Source organism: Ranitomeya imitator, chromosome 8 (genome assembly GCF_032444005.1).
Source record: "Ranitomeya imitator isolate aRanImi1 chromosome 8, aRanImi1.pri, whole genome shotgun sequence".
In the NCBI taxonomy this organism is placed as follows: Eukaryota; Metazoa; Chordata; class Amphibia; order Anura; family Dendrobatidae; genus Ranitomeya; species Ranitomeya imitator.
The window spans coordinates 100,305,160-100,332,943 of NC_091289.1; the positions used below are offsets into that span (position 1 = coordinate 100,305,160).

Consider the following 27,784-nt stretch of genomic DNA (forward strand, 5'->3'; position numbering starts at 1 on the left):
ATGTAGTGACCAACCGCTTGCCTGCACAGAACATTCCCAGGCAAAATCAGAGTTGGAAGTATTGGCTCAGTATGAGACGCCAAGGTATTTCAGCGGTCTCAGTATCGATCGAAGAGCAGACATGTTGTTAGGGCTAGCGGAACGCACCAAATACTAAGACAGATAGAGTATGGTGCGTTCGCAGCCCGGGGTCCACCGTGCAGAGATGGAACCTGCTGCCAAGTAATGACGGACTATATGGCGGTACTCATGAGTATACACACGTGGGTTAAACTTCTCCCAGCATGAAGGAAGCGATCCTGTTGCATCACAGGATCGCGGTACCGCACATAGAGCGCGAGCAAGTAGTCAGCGAACTCAACCCCAACTAGGATTGAAGTCCGATTAGACCCTTGCTGGCACAACACCGCAACTGGGTGTGTAAGGAAGCTAAATAACAATATTAGGGCACAAGAGTGCATGCGGTGCCGCACTGACGAACGCCACTAACCACCCAGGCTTGGGTAAAGAAAGCACAGAGGAAGTGCACGGCGCCGTACTGGCGGTCACAGCAACTGGACGCTGTAATGTGTGATTCGTGCTGTAGGATAAGTCGGGCGCTAGATAGCAACCATACACCTTCCGCGAAGAGACATTCAATAGGGAAGGGGTATCCAAGGACGTCTTGCACTCACAACAAACACACGTAAGCAAATGTACACTAGCGCATGGCCGTGCGGTCATGCGCAGTTTATATAGTTGCAGCACAGGAAGTGGCCACAGAAACTTTGCCCTTCCAAGACCTGCCAAGAGGACCAATGGAATGTGCTGCAGGGCCTGAGCACATGACCCTCGATCTCCAACGGGAGATCTTGCCCTGGGCATGCTCAGTGTGTGCAGACAAGGACTTAGTCCCAGAGAAGTCTGCTCGCTGCTGACCAGCACTGGCTTTAATGGCAGAAGCTGAAGAAGCAGCAGTAACTCTCTGTACAGAGTGAGACTGAGCAAGACGCTGGGACCGACGTCCCTGCTGAGCAGACTCCACTGCGGCTGGATAAGAATGGGAGACCGCAGCGGAGATGGCTCGAGATTCCCCCTGTGCAGAAGCGGGAACTCGAGACCTAACATTACCCCCCCTCCTAGGCCCCCCCCCCTCCTTGTGCCTCGCTACGCTCGAAGGCAGCAATGAGCTGTGGGGCCCGAATGTTTTCAGCAGGCTCCCATGACCTGTCCTCTGGGCCATAACCCTTCCAATCCACCAGATAGAACTTTTTGCCGCGTACCACCTTGCACCCCAAAATAGCGTTCACCTCGTAATCGTCCGTAGACGAATCCGATGTCCCGGCAGATGACTCGGAAAACCGGGACATGTATACGGGTTTCAAGAGGGACACATGAAAGGTGTCGGTGATACCCAAGCGTGGAGGAAGAGCCAAACGGTAGACTACAGGATTAACCTGTTGGAGAACCTTGAAGGGACCCAAGTAGCGAGGAGCAAACTTAGTGGACTCAACTCGCAGCCTGATGTTACGGGCGGAGAGCCACACCAAGTCGCCAGGAGCAAAGGTCGGAGCGGGGCGCCGATGAACATCGGCGGAGGACCTCATTCTCTCCTTGGAGGCCCGAATGGCATCCTGCGTGCGGTCCCAAATGTCCCATGCCTCCACAGCCCAGTCTGCCACCCTGGAGTCAGCAGAAGACACAGGCATGGGCACAGGAACACGCGGATGCTGGCCGTAATTTAGGAGGAATGGAGTCTGACCGGTGGAGTCGGCTACGGCATTGTTAAGTACAAACTTTGCCCACGGTAGCAAGGATGCCCAGTCATCCTGCCTGGCAGAAACAAAATGTCGTAAATATGTGACCAAGGTCTGGTTGGCCCTCTCTACCAACCCATTCGTCTCGGGATGATATGCCGAAGAGAGATTCAACTCAATACTGAGCAGACGACAAAGCTCTCTCCAGAATCGAGACGCAAACTGGGGACCTCGGTCACTAACAATTTTGTCTGGCATACCGTGTAGGCGAAAGATATGCTTGACGAACAAGACAGCCAACGCCCGTGCAGAAGGTAGCCGTGGAAGAGGCACCAAGTGCACCATTTTGGAAAAATGGTCGGTGATCACCCAGATAATGGTGCAGTTACGAGACTTGGGTAAGCCCACCACAAAGTCCATCCCGACCATCTCCCAGGGCCTGTCCGCCACTGGCAGAGGATAAAGCAAACCAGCTGGCCGTTGCCGAGGAGTATTATTCTTGGCGCAAGAGACACACGCCCGAACATACTCTGCGACATCACGAGCCATATGCGGCCACCAGTATGTCCTCGCCAGTAACTCAGATGTCCTTTTGGTACCAAAATGTCCACCCACCCTGGACGAGTGTGCCCAAGAGAGAACCTCCGGTTGCAAACTGGATGGAACAAAAGTCTTGCCCGGAGGCACAGACTCTAGCGAAACCGGGGCCACAGTTCTCAAGCTCTCGGTGGGGACAATAAGCCGAGGCTCCTCCTCCTCCGCAGATGACACAACGGAGCGAGAGAGAGCGTCGGCCCGAATGTTCTTCTCCCCAGAAAGAAAATGGAGGGTGAAATGAAACCGGGAGAAGGAAGAATAAGGACCATCTGGCCTGGCGAGAATTCAACCGCTGGGCTGTCTGCAGGTACACCAAATTTTTATGGTCTGTGAAGACTTGGAAGGGAAAACGTGCTCCCTCCAAGAGATGTCTCCACTCCGAGAAAGCCAACTTCATGGCTAGCAACTCCCTGTCCCCGATGGAATAATTCCTCTCTGCTGGTGAGAAGGTCTTGGAGAAAAAGAAGCAAGGATGCTTCCGAGCTTGAGCATCCTTTTGGAAGAGGACTGCTCCAGCACCAACAGAAGAGGCATCCACCTCCATGATAAATGGCTTATCAAAATCGGGGCGATGTAGGATGGGAGCGCTAGCAAAGTGTGACTTTATAGAGTTAAAGGCCTTGGAGACCTCCTCAGGCCACAATTTGGGATTCGCCCCCTTCTTGGTGAGGGCAACCAAGGGAGCTACCAAAGTTGAGAAGTGCGGAATGAACTGGCGATAATAATTAATGAACCCCATAAAGCGCTGCACCGCTTTAAGAGAATGGGGTTCCTGCCAGTCCATCACCGCCTGTAGTTTGGCAGGATCCATAGCCAATCCCTGGGCAGAGATGATGTAGCCTAGGAAAGGTAAGGACTCCTGCTCAAACATACACTTCTCCAACTTGGCATAGAGGGAGATTGCCCGTAGGAGGTCGAAGACTTTGCAAACATCTCTCCGGTGGGAGTCAATATCTGGAGAGTAGATGAGAATATCATCCAGATAGACTACGACCGAGGTGGAAAGCATATCCCGGAAGATATCGTTCACAAAGTCTTGGAAAACAGCTGGGGCATTACAGAGCCCGAAGGGCATCACCAGATATTCATAGTGCCCATCCCTGGTGTTAAAAGCCGTCTTCCATTCGTCCCCCTCACGGATGCGAATCAGGTTGTAAGCACCCCTCAGATCTAGTTTAGTAAATACCCTTGCTCCCCGAAGCCTATCGAAGAGCTCAGATATCAAGGGCAAAGGATACTTATTTTTAACGGTGATGGCATTAAGACCCCTGTAGTCTATGCATGGACGCAATTCCCCATTCTTCTTCTGCACGAAGAAGAACCCTGCCCCAGCAGGTGACACTGACTTCCTAATGAATCCTCTTGCCAGATTTTCCTGGATGTACTGTGACATTGCCTCTGTCTCCGGGAGAGATAGTGGATAGACCCGACCCCGGGGAGGCTCAGCACCAGGCAAGAGATCAATAGGACAGTCATAGGGGCGATGGGGCGGAAGGATCTCTGCCGCCTTTTTGGAGAACACGTCTGCATAAGACCAATACTGCTTGGGGAGAGAGGAAAGATCTGCGGGTACCTCTGTAGTAGCAACCTGAACGCACTCCCTCTGACAGCTACCCCCACAAGATTCGCCCCATCCCAGTATTCTGCCAGAGGACCACTCGATATGAGGAGAGTGGTACCGTAGCCAAGGTATTCCCAACAGGACCTCATCAATTCCCTCAGGAATGACGAGCAGAGATATAATCTCCTGATGAGATGGCGACATGGACAGAGTAAAAGGGATGGTCTGGTGTGTTATCTGTGAGGGCAGTGTCGACCCATTCACCACTCGTACCGTTACTGGTTGAGCTAGCATAACCAGGGGTATTGTGTGACATTGGGCGAAGGCAGAAGACATAAAATTGCCCTCCGCCCCAGAATCCACGCAGAGCTCTACCGAGTGGGAGAATGAGCCTATAGTAATTGTCCCCTTAAAGGACAATTTAGAGGCAAACGTCGCCGTGTCTAGTGTACCTCCACCTACTACCACTAGACGCTGACGTTTCCTCGACCGCTGAGAACATCTGGTGGCTAGATGTCCTGACTGCTGGCAAACATGACAGACCTTGAGTGCACAAGCGGTCCGGGATTTAGATCCCGCTTGTGACACTTCCCTGGCCTCATGTGACTCAGGAACCAGGACCGGAGACTCCAGAGGTTTTGGCGAAGGTAGGAGCCAGCCGAAACCTCTGCCTACACTGGGCTCGCTCTAACCTCCGCTCGTTAAAACGGAGGTCAATTCGAGTGGAGACAGTTATTAACTCCTCCAGTGTGGCAGGAATCTCCCTAGTGGCCAGAGCATCCTTAACGTGGTCAGCCAGGCCCCTCCAAAATATGGGGATAAGAGCTTTATCCGACCAATCCAGCTCAGAAGCTAAAGTTCGGAATTGGACGGCAAAATGACTGACCAAGGACTCACCCTGAGTTAATGCCAGCAGTTGGAGCGCAGTATCATGGGTGACTTGAGGTCCTAAAAAGACCTGTTTCAGAGTGCTCAGAAACAGCGGAGCACTCTGCACCACATGATCGCCACGCTCCCACAGCGGTGTAGCCCATTCCAACGCCCTGTCCGACAAGTGAGACACTATAAATCCCACCTTAGCCCGCTCTGTGGGAAAACGTGCAGCCAGGAGCTCAAGGTGAATAGAGCACTGACTCACAAATCCCCTACAAAATTTGCTATCACCAGAAAATTTTTCTGGCAGCGGGAGGCGAGAAAATGTCGGAGCAGGGGTGGCAATGGACAGGGTTGCTGCAGCTACGCTAACAGCCTGTACAGCAACTGCGGTAACATCCACAGCTGAGGTTGCGCTCTCAAGAGCCGCCAACCTACCCTCCAGCTGCTGGATATACCGCAAGGATTGCTGTTTGTCCGTCATTACTAGCCAGACCCTGGCGCTAGTGTAATGTTAGGGCTAGCGGAACGCACCAAATACTAAGACAGATAGAGTATGGTGCGTTCGCAGCCCGGGGTCCACCGTGCAGAGATGGAACCTGCTGCCAAGTAATGACGGACTATATGGCGGTACTCATAAGTATACACATGTGGGTTAAACTTCTCCCAGCGTGAAGGAAGCGATCCTGTTGCGTCACAGGATCGCGGTACCGCACATAGAGCGCGAGCAAGTAGTCAGCGAACTCAACCCCAACTAGGATTGAAGTCCGATTAGACCCTTGCTGGCACAACACCGCAACTGGGTGTGTAAGGAAGCTAAATAACAATATTAGGGCACAAGAGTGCATGCGGTGCCGCACTGACGAACGCCACTAACCACCCAGGCTTGGGTAAGGAAAGCACAGAGGAAGTGCACGGTGCCGTACTGGCGGTCACAGCAACTGGACGCTGTAATGTGTGATTCGTGCTGTAGGATAAGTCGGGCGCTAGATAGCAACCATACACCTTCCGCGAACAGACATTCAATAGGGAAGGGGTATCCAAGGACGACTTGCACTCACAACAAACACACGTAAGCAAATGTACACTAGCGCATGGCCGTGCGGTCATGCGCAGTTTATATAGTTGCAGCACAGGAAATGGCCACAGAAACTTTGCCCTTCCAAGACCTGCCAAGAGGACCAATGGAATGTGCTGCAGGGCCTGAGCACATGACCCTCGATCTCCAACGGGAGATCTTGCCCTGGGCATGCTCAGTGTGTGCAGACAAGGACTTAGTCCCAGAGAAGTCTGCTCGCTGCTGACCAGCACTGGCTTTAATGGCAGAAGCTGAAGAAGCAGCAGTAACTCTCTGTACAGAGTGAGACTGAGCAAGACGCTGGGACCGACGTCCCTGCTGAGCAGACTCCACTGCGGCTGGATAAGAATGGGAGACCGCAGTGGAGATGGCTCGAGATTCCCCCTGTGCAGAAGCGGGAACTCGAGACCTAACACATGTGATGCTAAGGAGCGGAGGGGGTCCCAGAAAGGGGACTAGTGAGTATAAGTATTTTTTTCATATTTTACATATTACTAGGGATGGGCGGACCTGTGGATGTTTTGTTCCATTGGGTTCAGACAAACTTTATAAAAAAGTTTAGTCTGGGTACCTAAACTTGAACCCAAACCTGGACATCATTCAAGTGAATGGGGGGCCTGAACATCGCAGCAGTTCCCGTGCTGTCATGTGTGTGACAGGGTAGGAAACTCCATTTCTGAACAGTGGCAGCCTTACTGAAGTCACCACCGGTTACAGCCAATGGGTATAGCAGTTCCCATGCTGTCACACAGAGGACAGTTTGAGCCAGCAGCTGTGACTGGCGGTGACCAGGGTACTGTAATCATCGTACGCCTGGTCTTGCTGATAGCAGCAAGAGCAGGCAACACTGATGCAAGTATTCACCAGCCTTTGTATAGTAAGAAATATGTCAGTGAGATATAAAATTAGTGCAGTGTGGGTGTAGCTTACGTAACTTACTGTGCAAGTATTTAGCTACCAATTAAATAAAAGAAAAATATGGCATGGGGTCCCTTTTATTTTTACTAACCAACTGAGGGATCTGAGCTGAGCAGATAGCTGGGAGCTTGTCTTCATAGTCTGAGAAGCGGGCAATAACCATGGAGCTTCCTAGTTGATTAATATAACCTCACAGATGTATACGTAGCCTTTACTGGTTTTTAGAAATAAGGACCAAAAAACATGAAATGAGGTCTCCCCTATTTTCAAAACCAGCAAAGGGTAAGCAGACAGCTGCGGGCTGATATTAATAAGTTGGGAAGGGGCCATGGATATTGGCCCCCTCCCAGACTAATAACACTAGCCCTCACCTGCACTAGAAATGGTGCATTCAATAGGTGCATCAATTCTTGTGCTTAGCCTTAACTCTTCATGCTTGCCCTGGTGTGTTCTCAAGTGGGATAATGGTTTTGCGGTTTATGTCAGCTGTGTAATGTCTACTGACTTCAAGACCAAGAGTTAGTAATGGAGAGGTGTCTATCAGACACCTGATTACTAACCCTGTAGTGAAAAGTAAAAAACACACACATATATAAAAGTTCTTTAATTGTATAGAACACTCCTTGACCCTCTTTTGCTCATTTATTACCTTTAAAAAAGTCAAATAATCTAAAGGAGTCAGCCATGAATCCATCACATGACGATCCCCAACTCTGCTGCATCTTGAGCGTGTGTTGAGCGGTGACATGAGTAATGCGACTGCTCAGCACACCAGCCATTACACACTGGTAGCAAGAGTTGTGAGCTGTTATTATTAGGCTGAGAAAATAGATGGAAATTGGCCTCCTAGAATAATAACACCAGCTCACAGCTATCTGCTTTCCCTCAGCTGGTTATTAAAAATAGGGCGTACCCCACACTGTTTATTTTATTATTTATTTAAATAAGCTTAAAAAAACGGCATGGGGGCCTCTCTATTTTTAATTACCAGACAAGGTAAAGAAGGTAGCTGATGACTGAAACACTCAGCTGTCTGCATTACCTTGGCTGGTTATCAAAATGTATGGAGCCGACTCTTTTTTATAATATTTATTTAAATAAATTTAAACTTTCTGTCTTTGCTAGCCGGAATGGCAGCATTTTGAAGGCAAGTAATTTGGAAATGTTGACATTCACAACCATGGCTCATGTATGGCTAGGGGAGTGTTCCTTCTTTCTCTTGAATGTTTGATGGATGGAAAGCTGAACACTTCCATGGGACGGTGTGGAGATGCTCATTGACACTGGTGGTCATGCTGTCACATCCTCTCTTTGCGGGGAGGCAGGTGGCCCTGTTGATCGTAATGCAGCAAAACAGGGAGCAGGAAGAGGCTCAGATCTGTCATGCTTTTTAGATGTGTACTCCAAGGCACCTCATGCTTAGATTTCAGGTGCCTCATCATGCAGGTGGTGCTCAAAAGATTTATGCCTCACTTCTGGCCCTGACATCACAGCATGCAAACCACCCATTGCTTGTTGTCAGTACATTGCCTGAATAAGTCTCATGCTAGTGAGCTCTATTGAGCTACCTTTGGTATGCTCATTTCCATGGCATCATGGGCAGTAGCAGCCAACCGACTGGCTAGAGGCTGGCCGCTGTGCTTTTCCACCCTGTTCCCTCTTTTGCTGTGCTGCTTGGACAGCATGACCCCCTCCTCTTCCTTCAAACTGAGCACGTCACCATGATGGCCTTCAATCTATGTGGGTTCTAGGACCTCATCATCCCCAGCATCATCTTCCACCCACTCCACACCCCTGCCTTCCTTTTTGGTCTGCACACTGCTGAAAGATGCAGTAGTTGGCACCTGTGTTTCCATATCCTCAGAAATGTGATGTGGTGGTCCACTGACTGTGTGCACTGGCGCTACCACGTAATCTTCCTCTGACATAACAAGTGGTTGGTGTCAGGAATATCTGTTGTGAATTCAGCTTTTGGGCTCCCTCCGGTGGTTGTAGAGGGTAATGCAGTTGTGCCTGGACTGCAGGAGTGGACAGGTGTATCTACTAATTGCAAAACTGACTAGGGTATATAGCTTTGCAGGATCCTTTGGTCAGTGCAAGTTGTCCATTGTTCTTGAAGGATTCACTTCCCTGCTGGTCTCTCCAGTTTCCTGTGTTTTTCTACAAAGATAAGTCCTGGCTTTGTTTTTGCTGTCCACCTGCAGTGGACCTTATAGTTCTGTGCATTTTCATGTTTTTGTCTTGTCCAGCTTAGTCTGTGAAGGATTTTTTACAGCCTAGCTATTTCTCTGGAGATGCAGATATACCCCCCATGTCTTTAGTCAGATGTGGTGATTCGTATTTTCTGCAGTGGATATTTTCTAGTGTTTTTATACTGACCGCATAGTACTCTGTTCTATTCTTTCTTTTTAGCTAGTATGGCCTCCTATGCTAAAATCTGATTTCATATCTGCGTATGTTATTTCCCTCTCCTCTCACAGTCAATATTTGTGGGGGGCTATCTATCCTTTGGGGATTTTCTCTGAGGCAAGATAGGTTTCCTGTTTCTGTCTTTAGGGGTAGTTAGATCTTAGGCTGTGCCGAGGGGTCTAGGGAGTGTTAGGTACCCCCCACGGCTACTTCTAGTTGCGCTGCTAGGTTCAGGGTTTGCGGTCAGTACAGGGACCACCTTCTCCAGAGTCCGTCTCATGCTGCTCCTAGGCCACCAGATCATAACAAATATCATGCATTTGATTCCATATTATCACGCACACTGAGCTCTGCTAAATCCATTAGGTCTGTGTAAGACACACGCTGTGGGCTTTTTGACTCCCTCCCAGCTCCTTCTCACTACACACTCTGTCTGTGTAATTCTTAACCACTCATCCCCTCTCCCACCGGGCAGCTGAGAAACTGGCTGAGAGCAGTTCAACTGGCCATGTGTCCTCTTTATTCTATCCTAGAGATATTCAAGATGAAATAACTCGACCCCAAGTAGTGATATAGATGTGAAAATTACATATTTGGAATGTGCCATGGTAGAGCGACACGCACAGTGTTTTTCTAAGCTCAGCGTCTAGCAGAAACGGAGAAACGGATTACTACTTAACCGGGTCACACATTTACCCCTTAAATGGAAGCTAACCTAGTGAGAAGACATGTAATACTGTCGTCATCACTTTAAGAGGTTTCCAGCATATGCTATGATGGTTATGAGTTTTAATAAAGTTCTGAGTCTCTTTGGAAAGAGGATTGGAGGTCACGACCAGGGGGGGTATAAGATAGTGGGACCTCATTTTGCACACGTCTGTGCCTGGGGAGCCAGCTAAGAGATGCTCTGTGATGCATTTTGATGTCAACCCTCCCCCACGCCGCATGGTCAGCCATGATATGAGAGAACTGCAAGCGTATTTTCATCTTTAATCCCTTTTATTTTGTAATCGATATGTACATACTCTAATTGTCTCAGTTCGGTAATATCTTTTTAGACTTTTTGCAAACACTGCCTAATTTTTGGGGGTGTAAAAGTTATAATATCTACTAGCTTTGTTTTCCTTGCTCTAAACGTACCTCCAACATCCTCTGAAGTAAATTACGCTAATGATTGGGATGGCTTCTGAGTCGCTACTAGTCATAGTAATAGGAGCTGGCGGCGTCGAAGTGTCCTGTGTTTTTGGGAAAACTGACAGTGAAGGAAAGGGGTTTATAAGTGTATTGCTTGGCTGCAGTTGGGAACAGTTATATCACCCTCACTGCAGTGTGTGCCCAATAGCCAGTAAATAGCAGGCAGCCTTTCTGGCAACTAATTATCCTGGGTGCAGTTCCCTGACTGACCTGAGGGTAAGGGGGCACCAGAGAGCTGCACGTTCCAAACTGGAACTAGGAAGTGGGATATAAACAAATCCCTGAAGAAAGACCTGGGGCAACCAAACACCCCCGGTTCATGACAGTTGGGTAAAAGTGCACTCAGTCTCTTCCACTTCTGGGGAAGGGCCAGGTGGATGGGTCACAGAACCCCAGCCAGCAGAGTCATCAAAAAGCAGAAGAGACTGCTGCATTACCTTGGGGCTCAAACAGGTAGCTGTTAGGCAAAGGGGTGAGGTGGAAGAATGATAACCATGGTCCTCAGTTATCAACTCTGCCACTTGTGCAGGGGACCGGTTGGAAAACAATGCATAGGAACTAGGAACTGATACTCTCAGCCATCCAATCTAACACTGCCTCAACATGTTTGGGCCGATGAATTGATGCAGAATGTCCTGTTGCCTGTGTGCATCTGAGGAAGGTGTTTCACTCGGGCATGTAGCAGGTACAGAACATTAACATCCTCTCACTGCAGCATCTCCACCATCACCACCAGTAGCACTACAACCACGTCCCATAACTGATGCTTTCTTCAAATTTACAGGCACTATACACCAGATTGTATGTGCACTGTCCACTACGTTGTACGAACACTATACACCAGGCTGTAAGTGCACTGTATACCAGACTCTGCAGGCACTCTGGATAATGCTTGACCTTCACTGTGTACTAGACTGTATGAGCACTAATCATCAGGCTGTAAAGAACAGAATATAGGAGCTGTTTGCACTGGGCTGTCCGGCACTCTTTTCTGCACTCTTAAAATGCTGATAATGGCAGCACAACCTGGGATCCAGCCTTTACAGGTCGGGTCACGTGCTGCCTACGCCACCAAATCACAGCCATGTCAAAACTTGAAACGTGGCACAGAGGTGATGCAGCAGGAAGTGCCCACAGCCAGAAACATTGGTGATTGTCTGAGTTCCAGCCTTTCACCAAGCTTTATTAGGCACAGCCGCTACCAAAGGCTAAAATGTACTTCCAACTTCAAGTCCGGGTTTGGAACTGCACACTAGATTTCCATTACAGACTCTGAACTTTAGTGTTTAAATTATAGCTTCTTGCAGTGAGATATATAATTAGTGCAGTGTGTGTATAGTTTTCTGTACTTGTGTTTATTGAATAAAAAAATAGATGAAAAAAATGGCATGCGGTCCCCTTTATTTTTACTAACCAGCTGTGGGAAAGCAGGCAGCTAGGGAATGGCGTTATTATTCTAGGAAGATTATTAAAGAAAATCAATTATACCCAAGATCTCAATTATGTTATCGTATTCAATATCCCTAACATCATAAATCTTTATTGATAAGCTGAACCTACACGTTGGTTCATACGACAGACTTGACCAAAAATACTAAACATACACTGTGCTCACACATAAACACTAAATTTTAAAAATGGGGTATACTAGGTATCCCTGGTGAGTACTAACCTCACACCTACCTGACTTCGGGGGTTGGCACCCTATGGTGAAAGCATTGTGGTGCCCCCACTCCACGGTGGCTATTCCTGGGGGCCCTGTTGTGCCCTGTAGCCACTTGAGAGCTCCCACTACCCGCAGTCTAAGGAAACCGCTGTAAACTATACAGAGATATTCCTACACTAAAGGAATCCTAGATCTCCACACATAAAAACAATAGTATAAATAGAAAACAAGGCAAAATGATGGCGTGCTGGCGAGGGAGTTTTTGGAACAATAATTCATAGGTCCATCACAATTGTTATGGATGAGCCTATTTCAATATACCACATAACTCTCAGATATCTAATCATCAAAGTATAACGTAGGAAGCACAAATCCCAGCACTTATCTCCCTTCGTCCATCATTTGCCATAGCTACTGCACCGCATCAGGACACATTCTATCTATGAATCGAGCCTCCTGAGAAGCCCAATGGGGCAAAACGCGTAGAGGCGCTGTGGATCTATGACAAATGGCGGACAAAGGGAGATAAGTGCTGGGATTTATCCCCTTCCAACCATCAAATATCACTCAGGATTTCCAGTCTTATTTTTCAAGATACCTGCTCATTTAGAATTGACAGCACCGACCAAGCATGGATGTGTCTTTTCTGGAGTGTTTTCAAGCTGCAATTTTTCGGCTAGGGAGGGCCCCCAGCTGTCTGCTTTAGCTTGGCTGGTTATCAATAAGGAAATGGACCCCATTTTTAAAAATTATTTTTTTAAACCAGACAGCTGAGAGCTACAGCCCGCAGCTGTCTGTTTTACCTGTGCTTGTTATCAAATATAGAGGAGATCCTGTGTATTTTTATTTTTTACTTTTTTTACATGGTTCGCAGGTCAGTCACAGCCATGCTAATACTTTACATGGCTTTGATGGGGCTAGATGTGCACATATAGGAAAAGCTTGTTGATTGGCCGTGCTGCATCCTTTGGACAAGCTTTGTTCGGGCTGCCAAACCCAAACAGTACCATAGACGTCTGTGAGAATTCCTTGTTGGGGTCCATTTATGGACACTAGGTGTTCAGTACGGACCTCAAACTTTATAGTTCTGGTACGCCGATCTCTACATTATGGTCTGGGGTCTGGACAGACATTGAATTTGAGGAGAATAACTTCTCTACAAATCAAATTTTGCCTGATCTGCTCATCTCTAATTGCAAAACATATTAGAACATTGTCATTTTTCATCAAGAATAATATTAGAAGACCTTTAAAACAGCTGTCAGTCATATTTCATACGGAACAATGTAAGAATGATGATAGTTAAGTTACCATTTTTCACATAGAACAAACAAATTAATAAAGGCGCACTTCAGCTGAACTGATGTACTGTATTATGCCTACAGTACAGCATGACAGGGCTTATTTCTTTGGTGTTCTTAGAATCTTTATGTCATGCAAAGTTTTAGGTGGAAAGTGTACTGTATTGTTCCCTTTAAATTTGGTCTTCATCAGTAGTGTCTCAAGCTAGTCAGGTAATATGGAAATGCAACACTTATACATGGTCACTGTACATTTACAATTTTCATTTTTGCACTTTTATTTCTCCCTCCCTTCTTCCAAAAGCAATCATTTTTTTTTAAAAAATGACTTATGATGGATTGTTTGTGTGGGAAATCTTGTTTTAAATAACACTTTTCATTTCATCATATAATATACTGAAATATGAGCAAAAAAATGTAAGTTGGGTGAAATGCTGAATAAAAAAATGAAATTTTGAAATGATTTTTTGCATATTGGATATGTAGCTTTTATATTGTGATAAAATTAATCAGGTAACTTGATTCTGCATGGCACTATGATTATTTTGGTATCAAATTTCTATAGTTATTTTATATTTTTACTGCTTTAGAAAAATTCTGACCTTTGAAAAATAAAATGTTTTTTTTACCATATTATAAGAACCAGAACTTTTTATATTTTAACCCCTTCATCCCATAGCCTGTTTTCACCTTCTTGACCAGGCCAAATTAGCCAATTTTGACCATCGTTACTTTATTTGGTAATACTACTGGAACACTTAAATGTATCCCAGTGATTCTAAGAATAATTTTTAGCAAGACATTGTACTTTATGATAGTGATAAATTTTAGGTCCTTATTTTTTGCGTTTATTTGTGAAAATATCAGAAATTTTTGGCAAAAATTTTGAACACAGCTTTTAATTTTTATGCCTTTAAACCAGCGAGTTATATCCCACAAAATAGTTGATAAATAACATTTCTCACATGTTTACTCTACATAAGCATCATTTTTGAACCATAATTGTTTTTGGTTAGGAAGTTAGAAGGGTTGAGGGTATGTGCACACGTCAGGATTTCTTCCGGATTTTTCCCGTTGTTTTCACGTTTTTTTTGCTATAAAAATGCTTAAAAACCGCATACATATGCATCCTATCATTTAGAATGCATTCCGCAATTTTTGTGCATATGTTGCGTTTTTTCCACAAAAAAACACATCGCAGAAAAAAAACGCAGCATGTTCATTATTTTGCGGATTTTTTGTGGATTTCCCACTATATTATCGCATCTCAGAACCTCCGGAAAAATCAGCAAAAAAAATGTTGCTTTAGTCCCAAATTCTTCATTTTCATATAGGTAAGAGGAGAAAATGGACCAGAAAAGTTGTTGTACAATTTTATCCCGAGTATGTCAATACCCCATATGTTGTGGAAAACCTCTGTTTGGGTGCACGGCAGAGCTCAGATGGGAAGGAGCTCCATTTGACATTTTGAGTGCAATATTGGTGGAACAGATAGAAGACACCATATTGCATTTGCAGAGCCCTGGTACATCTAAAAAGTTGAAACCCCCACAAGGGACCCCTTTTTGGAAACTCCACTCTTCAAGGAATTTACCTAGAGGTTTGGTGAGCACTTTGAACCCACAGGTGCTGCAAAGAATTTGATAATGTTGAGCCGTGAAAATGACAGAATACACTTTTCTCAAAAAATGTTGACTTAGCCCCAAGTTTTTCATTTTCACTAGGGTAGCAGGAGAAAATGGACCTCAAAATTTGTTGTGCAATTTCTCCTAAGTATGCTGATGCCCCATATCTGGGGGGACTACTGTTTGGTCACACTGCCGAGCTCCATAAGGAGAGAGTGACATTTTTGAGTGGAGACTTTGATAAAATAGTCTATGGGTGCCGTGTTGTGTTTGGAGATTCTCTGATGAGACCAAATAATGGAAACCACCCACAAGTGACCCTACTTTGGAAACCAACCCTCAAGTAACGTATTTATCAGTGTGGTGAGCACCTTGAAACCCCAGGTCTTCACAGAATTTTATAACAATCATCCGTGAAAATATAAAGATGAAATATTTCCCACAAAAATGTTGCTTTAGCCCCAATTTTTCATTTTCACAAGGGGAACAAGAGAAAATGAATGGTAAAATATGGTGGACAATTTCTCCTCAGTATCCCACGTGTCATGAAAAACTACTTTTGAAGTACAGAACAAAGCTCAGAAGGGAAATAGTGCAATAAATATTGTGGTGCAGACTTTGGTGGGGGGGGGTGCAGCGCCCCAGAGACCTGGTCGTTGCAGTATAGCGCTCTGCCACTAAGGGGAGCAGCGGTACGTCTGATGGCACTAAAGAGTTATCCTGACCAGGTATCACCAGAACACATTACACTTCACACTCCGGCCACTAGGGGGAGCAAAAGGGCTTTATTTATTGGGCCACTCCTCACACTGGTAAAACTAGGGGCTGGGGAGGAAGTTAGTGAGAAGCTGACTGGGTTGGAACCAGGCAACATCCCGTGGCAGGGGGTGTTGCAGGGAGAAGGCACAGGGGGGTCCCTGTCAGGCGTGGGAACCTGGCAGGTGCCTAGCGACAGAACAGAACGTAACGGAACCGCGCCTGCACACCTTGCGGCGGTATCCTAAGAAAGAGACAAGAGGGGAAGAATATTGTGGAACAGTGTAAACGAGATCAGCACAAAGGAGAGCCAGTAAGAGTCGTGCCGAGAGAGGAAGGCAACATCTTACTGAGGCGCGTAGTCGGTGGCCGGATCACCGTAGGAGTAACTGACTTCAGGCCTTACTTCAAATTCCACTGGACAGTTGATTATAGGTTGGCTGTCTACCTTTCACACCTACGAAGACATAGGGGGCAACATTGGGAGAGGGGCGTCTCTAGGGTCCCGGAAGACCTCCAAGCCTTCCCGTCAAACGGGTGGCGTCCTAGCCCTAACATACCTGGGGGACATTAGAAACTAGTAACATCTGGAACCCAAGAACGAGAGAGAGAGAGAGCTGTAGAGAACGAACGAACGAGAACAGCAGTTGTGAGGACTATTCCGAATGCTCAGCAGGGTAGGACTACAACATACAGGCACTATTGGTAGGCAATGATTTCCATCTGCGAGGGAAACTCTGGATGTGCCCATCGGACTGGCCGGTCTCGGAGAGCCCTGTTGAACGTACTCTGGATTGAGGATCCTGAAGCCTTCAGTAAAGAGGTAAAGAGACTGCAACCTTGTGTCCTCGTTATTGCCTGCACCTCACACCATCACCATCCACCTTACTGGGAAGCCCTGGGGACATACTTCACCTGTGGGAAGTTATACCATCCAGCTGCCATTCCATCACCCCAGTGGACCCTACAGCAGCGTCGGTCACCCTGACCGAACACCACAGGTGGCGTCATGAAATTGACAGACTGTAAAAATCCCTTTACTGGACGCCCCTTAGCAGGGTCACGGACCGGGTCTAGCAACCGTGACAGCCTCAGAACCGAACCAGAGAGGCCCGGTACCGAGAACTCGTGGCCCTGTGTCTGGGGGCGCTCCAGGGGCACTTGAGTTTGGGAGGACAAAAGTCACTGGATTTCTTGTTTGGGGATGCCATTTATCTTTTCCAGTGCCTTTTTGTTACCAGTAACATGGAAGTCCCCTATGTTTCCATTAACAGATGACAGACCTGAGTGAGAACTTGCTTTTTTTGTGGATCAAGTTTTTATATAAGCTTTTATAATGGGAAGATTTTACGTAACATTTTGGATCACATACAGGGGTTGGACAAAATAATGGAAACACCTAACATTTTGGCATCATAATCTTCGAACATGTGATAAACATGCAAACCGTGACATATGGTAATAGTTGATTATTTGTGTTGTGATGTGTATGTAAATTAACTGTTTGTTTTGCATAATTGTAAGAACATTGACGAGAACCTGATACCAATGGCAGACCTCTTTTCAAAGAGGCCAAATTGTTGGTGCTCGTATGGCAGGTGCTAGTATAACAGAAAGTGCCCGAATGCTTGGCGTGTCAAGAGGTACTGTCTCCAAAGTAATGACTGCATTTGAAAGAGAAGGAAAAACATCTGCAGCAAAGCACAGGTCCGGCCAAAAGTCAAAGTTGACTGAGAGAGACCGTCAGACTATAAAGCGAATTGTAAGAGGATCACAAGACCACGACTCCGAAAATCACTGATAAGCTCAATGAACATCTACAGAACCCAGTTTCTATGAAAACTGTTCGTCGGGAGCTGCACAAATATGGATTCCACTGAAGAGCCGCAAAGAGAAAACCGCTGCTCTCAATTACAAATGTTTCCAAGCATTTAGATTGGTGTAGAAACCTCCAGAATTGGTCCCTCGAGCAGTGGAAACATGTGATATTCTCAGACGAATCATCGTTTACCCTATTTCCTACCTCTGGCCGAGTGTACGCTTGGAGACAGCTGAAAGAAGCATTCCATCCAGACTGCTTTCTCCCAACCGTAAAAAATGGCGGAGGTTCTGTTATGATCTGGGGTGCTATTTCGTGGAGATCCACTGGGCCAATGATATCCCTTCATGGAAGAATTAACAGCTGAGATTATTTAGGCATTTTGGGCGACCAAGTGCATCCAATGGTTCAAGCACTGTTCCCGGAGGGGAACACCATCTTTCAGGATGATAATGCACCAATTCATACAGCTTGAATCATTAAAGCATGACACGAGGAACATTCTAATGAAGTTGAGCATCTCATCTGGCCCCCACAATCCCCAGACCTCAACATTATTGAGCATTTATGATCGATTTTGGAGATTCAAGTTAGACGTCGATTTCCGCCGCCATCGTCGCTCAAAGAACAGGAGGGTGTTTTAACTGCAGAATGGGCTAAAATTCCTTTGGAAACAATTCACACCTTGTATGAATCCATACCTCGGAGAATTGAGGCAGTAATCACCGCAAAAAGTGGACCTATACCATATTAAACTAACTTTTGTTGATGTTTCCAGGTGTTTCCATTATTTTGTCCAACCCCTGTATATCCGGCCTCTAAGCTGAGCACTAACATTGGGGTTTCCATCAAAATCTCCTAGTGATGTGATTCAAATTAAACTCCTGAGGGACCCATTCACTATAATGAGGCAGCAGAGTTACTCTGGACTTCGTTTGGCCTGTGTTTAGTAGAGGCCTTCTTTTCAGAGGTGCACTAAACTGTGGCGGACCGCACTTTTATCTATGCTTAAAAAGGTGGAAACTTCCAGATCATAAGCCAGAGAGCATCAAGTTTCTAAATTTGCCTCACTATGGGGAATCTTCCACCGTGGGTTCCATCTGACTCATTTCAGGAATTTACACAGAATCCCCGATGTAAGCTTCAGCACAAAGTGCAAGATGTGAGCTAAGCCTTACTGCGATCTTTCAGAGGACGAATCAACAGCAAGTGAAGAATTGGTTTTATCTATTTTTTACATTGTTCCTTGTGCGGTATAAGTGATTAGATGAGTTTATTCTTTCGGTCGGTGCGACTAAAAAAATGCTTTTAATTGCAAAATGAAGGAAAGTGCATTGCCATATTTTGACATCTATAATTTTCTATATTTCTGCCGACAGAGTTACGTGAGAGTTTCTTTTTTGAGGGACAAGTTGACGCTTCTATCTGTACCATTTTCAGGCACATTACTTTTTTGATCACTTTCTTTTCCACTTTTTGAAAGGTAGAACGATCAAAGACCAACATTTCAGAACTTTTTCTTGTTTTTTTATGGAGTTCACGGTGTGGTAAAAGTGATAAGGTAGCTTAATTCTTTGAGTCAGTATGATTACAGTGATACCACATTTATGTCTTATTTTTATGTTTTGCCACTTTTACACAATAAAAACAATTTTTTAAAAAAAGGTTTGAGTTTTTTTGAGAGACAAGGACTTTTTCAGTTATATTTCTATTTACATTCAACTTTGTGATAGTGTTTTATTGTACTTTGGCGGTAAAAGCAGTATTTTTCCACGTTTTTTTTTTACAATGTTTACTGAAGGAGATAACTAGATTGACAGTTTTATAGATCGGGGTGATACCAAATATGTGTACTTTGTTTGTTTTTTTGTTTTTACATTAACATGTATTTATTGGTATAATCATTTTATTTCATTTTTTGTTTTTTATTTTGTTCTTTTTTTAAAAAAAAAAACAAAAAACATTTTTATAAAACGCCTTTGAATATTTCTTTCAAATAAAGGGCTTTACTCGGTCTGTGTCTTTTTTACATTTTTGACTATGGGGTTAGTAATAGGGGTGTCTTATAGAAGCTTCTCCATGAATATCCTCCCCTGGGTTAATGTCAGCTGACAAAACGATAAACGCCTCTCCATTACTAACTTTTGGGCTTAATGTAAACGGCCATAAAACAGCTGACATCGATTCTACAACCATTAACCCACTTGCCTTCTCCACAGAGCAAGTGGGAAGAGCCATGCAAAGAGCCAGAATTGGCATAGCTAATAGATGTGTCTTTTGTGGAATGGTGGTGGGCTGCTATTTCTAGGCTGAGGGGGCCAATATGCATGGCCACTTACCAGCCTGAGAATACCAGCTCTCTGCTTTCTGCTTTAGCTTGGCTGGTTGTCAAAAATGGGGGGACCCAACGCATTTTTTTAATTATTTGTTTAAATAATTTTTAAAAAGACATGGGTACCCCTCTATTTTTCATAACCAGTCATGATAAATCTGACAGCTAACAGTTGTACCCTGCGCTGGTTATCACAAATACAACAGACCCCACGTTATTTTATTTATTTATAGCACAGGTGCCGGCTGTTGAATACTCCTATCAGCGGCGCCTGCTCTTGCTGTTATCAGTGACAGCAGGTGTACACTGATGGAAGAAGTACTTTCTCATCAGCTGACATCTGTGACCAGTGGTAATCTTTTTGCTGCCGGTCACAGCTGCTGGGTCACTCTTTCATCTGACAGCATGTGAACTGCAGCTCTCTGGCTGGCAATAATAATCTTACCGCTGATCAGAGCTGCAAGTGTTTCTCGCCCTGTCATGCAGATGGCAGTATGGGATAGACCTGATCTTTGGGGTGCCGATCCCAAACAGTAACACGGACTCCTTGAGAGAAGTCCATCTTTGGGTTCTGTGCCCGAACACTAGGTGTTCGGTAAGAAACTCGATCTTTACTGTTGGGGTTCGCTAATCTCTAGTCATAGCAAAATGTACATGTGCGGAAGAGAAGAAGAGAAGCTGTAACTAATATATTACCCAAAAGAAATCAGAGATCAAATACCATACTTAGCTAGATAAAGATTCATCATCCACCTGTCCCGACACGTTTCATCTAGTTTCCTCAGGGGGCATCTAGATATTTCATTTTGAGTAGTATATCAAATCAACTGTCATGTGCAGGGAAAGATGTGGGCTCAGCACTGAAGCCCGCATCAAATTCAGCGACACGACATGACGTAAATATACAGAATATGTCATGAAAGGGTGAAATTGCTAGGCCTTTGCCCATAGCACTTTACTATCCTCTCCTGGCTCTAGCGCCAAGTGCAGCATCTTCTTTCTCCATTTTCTATTTCCTGCACTCCTGTGACATGATGTTGCCAAGGCATTTAAATGGAACCTGTCACCTGAATTTGGCGGGACTGGTTTTGGGTCATATGGGCAGAGTTTTCGGGTGTTTGATTCACCCTTTCCTTACCCGCTGGCTGCATGCTGGCCGCAATATTGGATTGAAGTTTCTCTGTCCTCCATAGTACACGCCTGCGCAAGGCATTCTTGCCTTGTGCAGGCATGTACTACGGAGGACAGAGAATGAACTTCAATCCAATATTGCAGCCAGCATGCAGCCAGCGGGTAAGGAAAGGGTGAATCAAACACCCGAAAACTCCGCCCATATGACACAAAACCGATCCCGCCGAATTCAGGTGACAGGTTCCCTTTAACCCAGCTCATGCGACAGACTGAAACCTAAGTATTCAGGTGGTTGGCATCCTGCCACTGCTCTAAACTGGGATTTTTCTGTTTCATCAACCTCTGTTTCGTCAATGCTACATCAGTCATCGCACTTCAGTCTCTGCTACATCAATCCTGTTTTTTACAACTCTGCTAGATCAGTCATGCACCAGCTCTGCACCTAGTCATCTAATCTACTTAACCAGTGCCATCTGTCTGTGCTGCTTTAGATCTGCTCATCCAGACCCCAGGCTATTGCACTAGTTTAGATTTTATAGCTTCGTGTAGTCTGAAAATTAATATAACAATTTTGTGAAAGTAGCTGACAGGGAAATAAAAAATAATTTGATAAAGGTGAAATTAATTTAAAAAATGAGCAGGTTTTCAATAACTCCTGGGTCATGGCATTTAAATTATTATTATTATTATTATTATTATTATTTATATAGCACCATTAATTCCATGGTTCTGTACATGAGAAAGGGTTTACATACAGAATTATAGATATCGTTTACAGTAAACAAATTTACAATGACAGACTGGTACAGAAGGGAGAGGACCCTGTCCTTGCGGACTTACATTCTACATTTAAATGATTTATTACAATCAAGCATTGAGCTTCGATGGTAACCATTTTATTATCTTTTACAATGTCATGTATACTTGCAGAATAAGCTAAAATGTAGACCTCAGTGACATTTATACGACACTTACCATTGCAAAATAGTAAAAATGTAAATATTCTACTCTTTTGCCAAACACATCCATATGGCTGACTTTGTCTTTGTAAATTCTGCAAAATAAGTAATTTGAGTTAATAACGTTGGAAAAAACATTACTATGCAATAAGGTAGATTTATTTTTTGTAACATAAAATTATCTTGTAATTTTATTAAGACATAAAAAGAAACAGGAAATTATAAATCATTAGTAGCACGTTGGAATCTTTATATCTAGCATCTTCTAATAATCAGTATGAAAACTAATATAGTTAGTGCAGAAACATGAGTATGGGGAAAGCAGCTGCTCTGTTATCAATACTTCAGGGACAGGCTCCACAACAGACAAAGCAGCTGTCAGGACTCAGGAGATGACTCAGTGACTTCTTCAGAAGAAAATATGGTTTTGCAATAAGGTTCCATTAAAAATGTAGAATTGTTTATATACTGCAGTCTCTATCACACCGTACATAGCCAGCTGCAAACTGATGTAACAATGAATCTGTCAGTGAGCTCATTCTGGGAATACAGGCTGTGTGGGATATGGGAATACAGGCTGTGTAGGATATGGGGATGCAGGCTGTGTAGGATATGGGGATGCAGGCTGTGTAGACTATGGGGATGCAGGCTGTGTAGGATAGGGGGATGCAGGCTGTGTAGGATAGGCGGTGCAGGCAGTGTGGGATAGGGAGGTGCAGGCAGTGTGGGATAGGGAGGTGCAGGGAGTGTGGGATATGGTGGTGCAGGCAGTGTGGGATATGGTGGTGCAGGCGGTGTGAGATATAGAGGTCCAGGTGGTGTGGGATATGGGAATACATGCTGTGTAGGATATGGGGATGCAGGCTGTGTAGACTATGGGGATGCAGGCTGTGTAGGATAGGGGGATGCAGGCTGTGTAGGATAGGGGGATTCAGGCTGTGTAGGATAGGGGGTGCAGGCAGTGTGGGATAGGGAGATGCAAACAGTGTGAGATATAGAGGTCCAGGTGGTGTGGGATATGGGAATACATGCTGTGTAGGATATGGTGATGCAGGCTGTGTAGACTATTGGGATGCAGGCTGTGTAGACTATGGGGATGCAGGCTGTGTAGGATAGGGGGATGCAGGCTGTGTAGGATAGGGGGATGCAGGCTGTGTAGAATAGGGGGTGCAGGCAGTGTGGGATAGGGAGGTGCAGGCAGTGTGAGATATAGAGGTCCAGGTGGTGTTGGATATGGGGATGCAGGCTGTGTAGGATATGGGGATGCAGGCTGTATGGCATAGGGGGTGCACGCTGTGTAGGATAAAGTAGTGCATTGGGGTGCAGGTCATGAGGGATATGGGGATGCACATTGTGTGGGATATGTGAGTGCAAGCTGTGTGGAATAGAGGGTTGCATTGGGGTGCAGGCTGTGTGGGATATTGGGGTGCAGGCTGTAAGACAGAGTGGTGTGTGAGGTTACAGTCTGTTAAATGGAGGGGTAATTGAGGGGGGAAAGCTGTGTGAGATGGAAGGGTGAGTAGGGTTGCAGGCTGTATGGAATGGAAAGCTATGTGGGGTTACAGGCTGGGAGATTGAGTGGTACATGGAGGTTCAGACTATGTGAGATGGAGGGGTGCATAGGGGTGCAAGATCTGTCAGATGGGGTTGCAGGCTGTATGGGATAGGAGGGTGCAAGCTGTGTGGAAAATAAGGGTGCAGGATGTGTGGGATAGGGGATGCAAGCTGTGTAGGATATGGGGGTACAGTGTTGTGAATTCCGCTCTTGTGCTCCCTCCGGTGGTTGTAAGTGGCATTTTTGTGAGTTCTGCTCTTGGGCTCCCTCTGGTGGTTTTAAGTGGAATGGCTGCTCCTTGGATTTAGCTGTCAGCAGCTGCTTCCACTGATTGTCTATTCTGCTCGGCTATTTAGCCTGGCTCTTTCCTTCAGCCTGTGCCACTTGTCAATGGTTCCTGGTTGGATTCACATCTCTTTGGATTTCCCTGTTATCCTGACCAGTTCAGCAAACCTAAGTCCTTGCTTGCTCTTTTCTGTCCACAGGTTGTGGACTTATCCGTTTTGTGCTTTCTGTTTGTCCAGCTTGTCAGTATGAATTAATTCTGTGATGCTGGAAGCTCTGGGAAGCAGATTTACCCTCCACACCTTTAGTCAGGTATGGAGATTTTTGTAAACTCTGTGTGGGTTTTTTGTAGTGTTTTATACTGACCGCACAGTATTCCATCCTGTCCTATCTATCTAGCTAGACTGGCCTCCTGTGCTCATCCTGGTTTCATTCTGTGTATGTCTTTTCCCTCTCCACTCACAGTCATTACTTGTGGGGGGCTATCTATCCTTTGGGGATTTTCTCTGAGGCAAGATAGTTTTCCTGTTTCTATCTTTAGGGGTAGTTAGTTCTCAGGCTGTGACGAGGTGCCTAGGGAGTGTTAGGAGCATCCCACGGCTACTTCTAGTGTTGTGTTGAGCTTAGGGACTGCGGTCAGTACAGGTACCACTTCCTTCAGAGCTCGTCCCATGTTGCTCCTAAACCACCAGATCATAACAGTACAGGCTGTGAGATAGGTGGTGAAGGCTGTGTGGGATATTAGGGTGCAAGCTTTGTAGGACAAGGGGATTCAGTCTGTGAGATAGGAGGTTGCAGATTGGGTTAGGGGGTGAAGGCTTTGTGGGATATTAGGTTGCAGGCTGTGTAGCATAAGGGGGTACAGTCAGTGTGAGATGGGGGGATGCAGGCTGTGTGGGATAGGGGCTGCAGGCTGTGTGGGATAAAGGGATGCGTTAGGGTGCAGGCTGTGTGGGATGGGGGATTTAGGCTGTGTTGGATATATGGGTGCAAGCTGTGTGGGATGCAGAGTTGCATAGGGGTACAGGCTGTGTAGGATATGGGGGTCCAGGCTGTAAGATGAAAGGGTGTCTGGGGCTACAAGCTGTATGACCTGGAGGGGTGAGTGGTGGGGGTGCAAGCTGTGTGAGATGGAGGGGTAGATGACTCTGCAGGCTGTATGGGATAGAGAGTTGCATGGGGTTACAGGCCGTGTGAGTTGGAGGGTGCGTAGGGGTGCAGGATGTCAGATGGGGTTGCAGGCTGTGTGGGATAGAGAGGTACAGGCTGTGTGGAATATGAGGGTGCAGGATGTGTGGGATATGGGGTTGCAGGCTATGTGGGATAGGGGATGCAAACTGTGTAGGATATAGGGGTGCAGGCTGTGGGATAGGGGGTGCAGGCTGTGAGATACAGAAGTGCATAGGTATGCAGTCTGTGATAAAGGGGTGCAGGTTTTGTGAGATATATGTGGCACCCCAGGAGTCCAGTTGCCACAATGCTTCCCTCACAGGGGGTGATGTCATGCCTGGAAGCAAGGAGGGGTCCCCTTACCAGGTAACACCTGCGTCCATCACTTTTTCCTTACTTCAGACCAGAAGGAGGAGTTCTAACACCCGGTTTCAGAGGAGCTTCCCTATAAGTTCTGGCCTGGAGGGGGGGTTAGTGAGTCTGAGAGAGTGAGAGAAGTCGAGGAGAACCTGGGGAGTGGAGCTGTAACCAAGCTCATTCCAGAGCTGCAAAGGAAGAGGGAGAGCTAGGGAGCACTACCAATGGGCGAGGGGCCAATTGCGACCTATAAGGTAAGTATAATAAGGGGTGCAGCTCAATGCATAGCAGCAGCATATACCAAACAAACAAGAAAAGAGACTATGCATATAGGGCGCACACCCAGAATACAATTAAGTTGCAAAAATACAAAAATGTATTTATTAATTAATGAAGAAGACAGAAAACACCAATAAAAACATACATTAAAATACAACCAACACACCAATGGTCCTATACAAAGTCAATATATGGAGACAGCTAAAGATACAATAATATATGGTGAGTCACGCCACCAACACACTGCTGGTACTTTGGTAAATCTAAGATACAAAGATGTAGCATAAATAGCACAACAAATGTGCACAAATGGTGACTTATGTGCACAATGGCTTATGTGCACAGAGCAAGGTAGCAGGTAAACTCTGGGCGTCCCCAGAGTACCATATAGTGCAGGAGTGCCCCTATATAAATGAACAGGCTAATGCTAGCAAGGGGGCCTCAATAAGCCTACTAAATTGCAGCAAAAGGAGATAAGTATAAATCCCCTCAAAAAAAAAAAAAACATATTGGAGTTTAACCCCTTAATGACCGCCAATACGTCTTTTAACTGACCTGAGATATAAGAGAATAGCCTCCCCATACAGATGACAATCCAGCATCTGTCGGTTGTACACTATAGCTGACAACTTGCTGTACCAGCCACGATCAGTATTTGCACCATCTAAATCTGTTTAACCCCTTAGATGCTGCTGTCAATAGTGACTACATCATTATAAATGGTTAACAGAGTGTGGGGGCTTCTTCTTTGTCACAGTTGGTGCCCTCAGATCATGATTTTGTTGTCCTGATGTTTGCGATGGCAATTCATGACCAGATAGTGGCCTTAGAGTCTGACGGCTGTAGTAATCTGTTTAGAAGTTAGCGGCATTTAGGTGGTAAAAATGCACATTTTCATTTCTGTCATACCACTTTGCATTAATTCCTGTAAAGCACCTGAAGGGTTAATAAACTACCTGACAGCAGTTTTCAATATGTTTAGGGGTGCTGTTTTTAAAATGGTATCACGTTTGTGGGTTTCCCAATATATGGGACCCCTAAAATCACTTCAAACATGGATAAGTCCCTAAAAAAATAAATTTTGTAAATTTCTTTGAAAAAATGAAAAATTGCTGCTACATTTTTAAACCTCCTAAAATGCTAAAAAAATAAAATAACATTTTACAAATGGTGCTGATGTAAAGCAGACATGTGGGAAATGTTATTTATTAATGGTTTGCTGTTGTATGACTATCTGGATTAAAGGGATAATCATTCAAATTTAGAAAAGTGCTAATTTTTTAACATTTTTCTCAAATTTTTGATATTTTTTATAAATAAACACAAAAAATGTTGAACAAAATTTACCATTATCATAAAGTATAATGTGTCACGAAAAAACAGTCTCAAAATCACTGGGATTTGTTGAAGCGTTGCAGAGTTATTACCACATAAAGTGACACTGGTCAGATTTCAAAAATTTGGCTCGGTCACTAAGGGGTTAAATACCAAAAATAGTCCCTATAAAAAGGCAAGGCTAACAGTATCACAGAGCGACGAGCCTGTTAAAGTGATATAGGGAGCGTATAAGATAAACTCGCCAACTCAAACCATCACAGTGGAAGGAAAAAGGGCAGACCAAAGTCAGAGAAATAAGCCAAAAGGCTAAATATGAGGGAACATCACCGTATCAGGCAGTCATTCCAGAGCTGAGCGCTAGAAACCAGACACTGGATTCCGTGGTTGCGTGGGTACTGAAGTCCCGGCAGCTAAATCTGGAGGGCAGGAGACTGCAGTTCTCCTGGCCTATCTAACACCCAGCAGCACAGCAGCATCCCAGAGCCCGGAGCCACCATGAAGGAGCGACACCTGTAATAGGCTCAAGCTGCCTTCTAATGTGGTCCTGTTTTACTTTAACAGACAGTGAGAGAGACTTGAGCAGAGCTTGAAAGCAGCAAGGACCTAACAGGACAGCACAGTAGGAAGATGTCCGAAACTACCTGGCTAGGTGGATCCTAAATTGCTTCCAGGCTGCCAAGATCTCCATTACCATCTGTTACCCGTGCCCCGGATTGCACTTTCAGCCATTGGGTAAAGGTAAAGAAAACTACAGCCCTTGTGTCATCCAGTCATTTCTCGCACCCTCAGTCCTGCACCTCAACGTCCACGATAACTTACAACAGTACCGGTAGCCCTGGGGCCCC

The 27,784-nt window shown here is 45.5% G+C and overlaps 1 protein-coding gene across 2 annotated transcripts in view; it reads right to left on the reverse strand.

Annotated features, from left to right (window-relative positions):
* Positions 1-27,784, reverse strand: part of LOC138647880 (L-selectin-like) — a 463,506-nt gene that overhangs the window by 360,078 nt on the left and 75,644 nt on the right. For both annotated transcript variants that reach the window (XM_069737217.1, XM_069737216.1), the window contains exon 2: positions 21,972-22,050. In XM_069737217.1, coding sequence (XP_069593318.1) covers positions 21,972-22,050 — 79 coding nt within the window. The remainder of the gene's footprint in view (positions 1-21,971; positions 22,051-27,784) is intronic.